Below are 5,517 nucleotides of genomic sequence, written 5' to 3' on the forward strand. Positions count from 1 at the left end.
CATCCTTCAACTATATGTAACATTGTATGGGAAACATGTCATATTTTATGGGCCGTTCTATCTCCAACATATTTAAAGCCACCTTCAGAAGAGGGCTGGCTAAAAGTGACACAAGACTTTTACAACTTATGGCAAATGCCCAATACACTCGGCGCAATGGATGGGAAACATATTAGAATCCGAGCCCCGTCTAATTCAGGATCAAGATTTTATAATTATAAAAAATACTTCAGCACAATTTTATTTGCTGTATGTGACGCCAAGTATAATTTTATCTATGTGGATATTGGTTCTTATGGAGCTCAGAGTGATGGTGGTGTATTTAGAAAATCCAGTTTGGGGCAAAAATTATTATCAGGGCAATTAAACTTACCAATAGGTTGTCCTTTACCAAACGATCCCAACAATTGTACTGTTCCAACATTTTTTATTGGTGATGAGGCCTTTCCTTTGCTGACCAATCTATTAAGACCTTACAGCAAACGGGAGAAACGTATGCCTGAAGATCAACTTATTTTTAATTATCGGTTAGTTTATAGTAAGTATCATGTTGATATCTGAATATTTTTAAGGTTGTCAAGAGGAAGACGGGTCATTGAAAATACCTTTGGCATTATGGTTGCCAGATTTCGAATATTTCTTCGCGAAATACATGCTGAACCAGAAACAGTTGATGCAATTGTTAAAGCAGTTGTATGCCTGCATAATTTTATTAAAAGTGAGAAAATTGACATGTATTATAACAGTTCAGTTGTAGACAGGGACACAAATGGTACTATTCAACCTGGCAGTTGGCGAGATATGGTCAGTGAAAATACAGCATTTCAATCTGGTACTGTACGTTTTGGGAACCGGAATGCTGCTAAGGCTGCCTGGAAGCTTCGTGACTACATTAAAGAATATGTAAATGGCGTTGGGGGTGATTTATGTCCATGGCAGTGGGATTGTATAAAAAGAACTGAATAATGTAGTACATAGAAAATAAAATTTATTTTGAAATTCACATTTAAATAGGATTTTAGGAATATAAAAATAACTTGTGAATTTACATTTACACAATTTTTCTTTTTGTTTGTAATAATCTAATTAATGTTTCATCCATAAATTCATTCGCTTTATCATATGGCCACTCTCGAAGTTCTGCACACAAATACCGTGCAAAATCTGTGAATTTATCATTGGCTACTGCACTGTTGCTCACCTTCTCAATTGAATTGCTAACTTTGGAAAGTATTTCAATTACAGGATCTTTTCCATTATCTTGGGTAATTTTCCGCTTCTGTGTTCGTCGAGGGGGTGTACTGCAAGCTGAAGTTGATGGCAATACAGATGAACTCATTTCATTAGATGGCACAAGTGTCACATCCGCAGCTTCTTCAAGTTCAATACTACTAAAAAAACAAGTTTTTTATTTACAATTACTTGCATAATTAATCACAACTCACCTTCTACCTGTATCGCTCAATGAACTGGACTGCGTACTAAAAATCGCACTATTAATTATTTGTAATGATATTATGAACTTACCTCCTTGGTGTCACATCATCATACATATATTCAAAGAATGACATAAATTGCCATTTATTGGTTTGGAATGCAGGAGCACCACTTCTAGACATCATTTCTAATTTATGTTTTTCCCGATTGTATTTCTCCTTAAGTGATTTCCACTTTCTTTTACAAATGTCGACTGCAAATTATACAATATAATTATGCTACATGCAGTTAGGTACCGAGTACTGACTTACCAGTTGTTAGCATGGTACGGGCAATATTTTCATAAGCCGTTTCTTTTAACATTCTGTTACTATATGCCTTGCTGCTTGGGTTGTAAATCGCAGGGTAGTTGCAAATGCATTTTAGAAATAATTCTTCATTAAACTCAGGTATTTCTATCACCACCTCGGATTCACTCTCAATACAATTCATATTGGAAGTCAAAGTATCAATACTATTGTGCCAGCTACGAAAACAATCTCCTAGTTGCAGAACTTTAATTAAAACGTGATTATGGATATGGATAACAATGTAAACAATCAAAAAATATTGTCAAAAAAGAACACTAACCTATAAATTTAACGTTCTGCTTGAATTCTTCAAGCGTGCTTGCGCCACTTCAAAGTGCACTTCGAAGTGCGCTTCAAATTTCCGCTTATGTAAATGGTAGTATGGCCACCACATTTGACAAGCTGTCACATATCAAGAGAAATTCGACTTTGAATTGAATGTAAATGTACCTTTAGACAGGTGAAATTTATAGCTTAGGTCGGATTCATAGGCGTGCGGTGCGTCATGGACGTAGTATGGAATGGGCGCCTGGGTGTAGGTTATGTATATGTGTGTTAGTGTTTATGGAGTGGTGTTATGTAATTGTAAATATGGGAAAATTGTGTTTCCGTTGAGAAGGGTGTGAGAATTTTGTGCTTTATGTTTTTCTATTTCATAGTGTTCAAGTATAATTAATTTTGAATAGTTATTGCAGGGGTGTAAGAGATGTGTGTGGTTTAAGTCAGTGTTGTGTACATCTTCGAGAAGGTGTGTGCCTACAGCTGATTTTGGTCTGTTGTTTATATGTTCTTTGAAGCGTGTTGTAATGTTTCTGCTGGTTAATCCTATGTAAGGGGCTTCGCAATCTTTACATTGAATTTTATATATGCCTGATTTAGATAGGGGGTTCTCTCTTTGTTTATTGTTAGATAAAATTTTTGTTAATGTTGGGTGTGATTTGGAAATAAAGCCACATCACAATAGAGAATATCCCCGATGTACCTTCACATCCTTAATTTACTTGCTAGAGAGAAATAAACAAATTCGTGTTTCTTTATTTATACATTCACCAAAAATTTAAAACATTTGTCAAAATGTATTACCAAAAATGAAATAGAAAACATTTAAATTTACATGAAAAATAAAAATACATTCCGAAACAATAGGAAAACTCACTGTTAGCATATTCATCTTCAAATTCGAATTCTTCAAGGCGTCGTCCTAGATCCCCAAGATCGCAATCTTATTAATTTTGGAATTCGTTTTCAAAGTCAAAACATCTCTAAAAAAATGTGTTGAAATATGATAATTTTGTACCTGTGAAAGACTTAAAGTATTAAACGCACGGTCATTCAAATTCATTCGAGGTGATTTTTCGACAATTTCTTCACTCTTATCGCTAGCATGTTGGAGTGGCCTTTCTCGTGGTGTGTGGATTCCACCACGTAATGTTTCTTTGGCGAGAACTTTGTCATCAATATCCGTAATGTCATTATCATCTGCAACTTGTAGATATATCGAATCATCTGCAATTTTGTAATGAATTCTCTTTTCAATATTAAGTTAAACTACATCTATCTTTTTTCCCCAATCAATCTTAGTTAGACCTATTTATACCTACTTATTTATTTATTCATATATCTTTATATCTACTTACTTTGTTATATTATTACTGTTGTGTGTGTTTAAATGTTAATCTCGATGTTAATTAATAGTGTATTTAAATGTTATTATTATATATATTGTTAAGTTGTCCTATAATTGGTTTTTGCTGTTGGGCAATAAATTTATTATTATTATTATTATATGGGCCCCTTCAACCAATGCCCGATTTTGATGGAAGTTACTTATGCAGACCCTTAATTTGTATATACCCTCCATGATAGCACCACTCCCATATGAGCTGTGGCTTGTGGTTTCTGGTTCAAAGGTCACTTCAATATACCCAGCTAGACCTAGGAAAGATAAAAATCTTTTAATCAGAACAAAAAATGTAAAATTTCGAATATTTAAATTATATATAATTAATTTTTGATAAAATAGTGAGAAATACACCTGAAAATGAACTAATTCGTATATCATTAGATGAGAAAAAAATGTTCTTTCGATTGGTGTCATGATCAACCCTCTAAGTTAACATGGGGAGCAACGATCTGCAAAAAACCCTTTTCCCAAGTTAATTGCCTATGTTCGGTTTGGGAATATTCACCCGGTATAAAAATTAAAGGTTCGGTATTAAAAGATATCGAAAGTATACAATACAACTCGTGCTGCGTTGGAGGAGCACATAAAGAGGGCGGCGTATGTCGCTGGCCATATCTGGGAATGTGCAAACCAGGTAATGAGAAGCTAGCAGAAGGATGGGGATGGACTCTTGAAGCCAAAGGGTGGAAGGTTCTGTGGTTCAAGCTGCCACAAGTATGGAAGGCAGTCCGTGCTCTGGACAGGTGTGGCTGCGCGACAGGCTGCAAGACCCTTCGGTGCAGTGCAGCTGCCGGCGACACGGATTGCCATGTTCCCCTGCATGCCAAAAATGTATGGGAGATTGCTCAAACAAAGAATATTGTGTACTTTCGATATAATTTACTACTGAACCTTTAATATTTATATGTGAAATTCCTTTTCAGTGGTGATAACTTAATCTCGGAGGAGGTCAGCGATGTACTTGGTGATCCTTCATGGGCAAAAATGTTTTACCCCATGTTTTGATATATCTTGTGTTTTGTTAATGTGTATTTTTATTAAATAAAATATATGTTTATACCAATATTAAAACTTTGGAATATCTTGGGTTTCACCGCGTGCGACGTCTTCAAAAAGTGCAGTAGGGAAGCCTCTCATGCAGTTCTGATGCCAGTAGGTTATTTTTGTTATCATAAATGAATTCCCTGACCCCAAAAACATAGGTCTAGATACCTTACACGACCCGGTGTGCCTTAGAAAAATAATTAGATCAAAAGTCTGTCATTTTCTAAAAATGGCGGCTTTTCACGGACTTCCGGTATCCGGATTACATTTCTGGCGCTACCATTGGATTCCTCGGGTTAAAATCATACGAAATCGACACCCAGATCTCGTCTCTAGGCCATATTTAGTTTTTAAAAAAATGTTACAATAAATCACCCCCAACCCCTCTAAAACCTACCCACACGGAAAATGTCAAGTGTTCTTCGGGTCAAATCGTTTAAATGGCTCTAAGGAACAACTCGGCTGCCCTAAGCTAAAACACAGTAACCAACATTGCGGTGATTTTTTTGGTTCTCTACCTAGATTTGTAAAAAAAACTGCTGTACGATGACTGCAAGTGGGTGAAATGATTCTGATAGAACACAGTAACTGACATACCCGTACCATAATTTTGAGCAATAAACATAGTAAGTGATAAATGCCAAACTATAACACAGCAGTTGCATTGCAGTTACTGTGTTTTTGACTGGCATTTGCGTCTATTTTGCTTATCGTCTACCGACTAAAATAATAGGAGGGAATGTTTAAGAGCAACCATCTTTCATTCACAACGTGATAAGCACGTGCATTACCCTGGTAAACGCTGGGTTATAATGTTGTATTAGTTTACGTTGTGCATCAAGTTTAGTAAGATGAGCGGAATTAGTGGTATTCCACTTATTAATCAAATAATTATGAATCAGAATGAAAAGGGACAGGAGGTAACTATTTTATGAATGCCTAGTGAAACTAGGTACTTTATCTTATGTTTTAGCGAATGCTTAATGGTCTCTCTCTCTTAAT

The 5,517-nt window shown here is 35.6% G+C and overlaps 2 protein-coding genes across 6 annotated transcripts; one reads left to right on the forward strand and one right to left on the reverse strand.

Annotated features, from left to right (window-relative positions):
• The first annotated feature begins 6 nt into the window (after window positions 1-6).
• On the forward strand, window positions 7-1,048 carry LOC116159188 (putative nuclease HARBI1). The gene is made up of 2 exons (XM_031472131.1): window positions 7-527; window positions 573-1,048. Exons 1-2 carry the CDS (start codon window positions 136-138, stop codon window positions 964-966), a joined length of 786 nt encoding a protein of 261 aa, XP_031327991.1. The 5' UTR covers window positions 7-135; the 3' UTR covers window positions 967-1,048.
• LOC116159189 lies at window positions 964-2,240 on the reverse strand. Of its 5 annotated transcripts, none has more exons than XM_031472135.1 (5): window positions 2,068-2,240; window positions 1,749-1,963; window positions 1,528-1,690; window positions 1,446-1,481; window positions 964-1,391 (listed from the first exon to the last, which is right to left on the reverse strand). In XM_031472135.1, the coding sequence occupies exons 2-5, from the start codon at window positions 1,927-1,929 to the stop codon at window positions 1,052-1,054; spliced, it is 720 nt and encodes a 239-aa protein (XP_031327995.1). In that variant the 5' UTR covers window positions 1,930-1,963; window positions 2,068-2,240; the 3' UTR covers window positions 964-1,051. The 5 variants fall into 5 exon arrangements, with proteins under 5 accessions (XP_031327995.1, XP_031327994.1, XP_031327993.1 ...); XM_031472134.1 differs by having other exon boundaries at window positions 1,749-1,979; XM_031472133.1 differs by having other exon boundaries at window positions 1,749-1,991.
• Window positions 2,241-5,517: the final 3,277 nt, after the last annotated feature.

Source organism: Photinus pyralis, unplaced genomic scaffold (assembly GCF_008802855.1).
Source record: "Photinus pyralis isolate 1611_PpyrPB1 unplaced genomic scaffold, Ppyr1.3 Ppyr1.4_LG1, whole genome shotgun sequence".
Lineage (NCBI taxonomy): Eukaryota > Metazoa > Arthropoda > Insecta > Coleoptera > Lampyridae > Photinus > Photinus pyralis.

Coding starts and splice junctions, on each gene's coding strand:
- LOC116159188 (XM_031472131.1), top strand. CDS start 136: ATGCCCAATACACTCGGCGCAATGGATGGGAAACATATTAGAATCCGA. Junction 528..572: donor CAACTTATTTTTAATTATCG/GTTAGTTTATAG, acceptor AATATTTTTAAG/GTTGTCAAGAGGAAGACGGG.
- LOC116159189 (XM_031472135.1), bottom strand. CDS start 1,929: ATGAATTGTATTGAGAGTGAATCCGAGGTGGTGATAGAAATACCTGAG. Junction 1,691..1,748: donor CCGTACCATGCTAACAACTG/GTAAGTCAGTAC, acceptor TATAATTTGCAG/TCGACATTTGTAAAAGAAAG. Junction 1,482..1,527: donor GATGATGTGACACCAAGGAG/GTAAGTTCATAA, acceptor TGCGATTTTTAG/TACGCAGTCCAGTTCATTGA.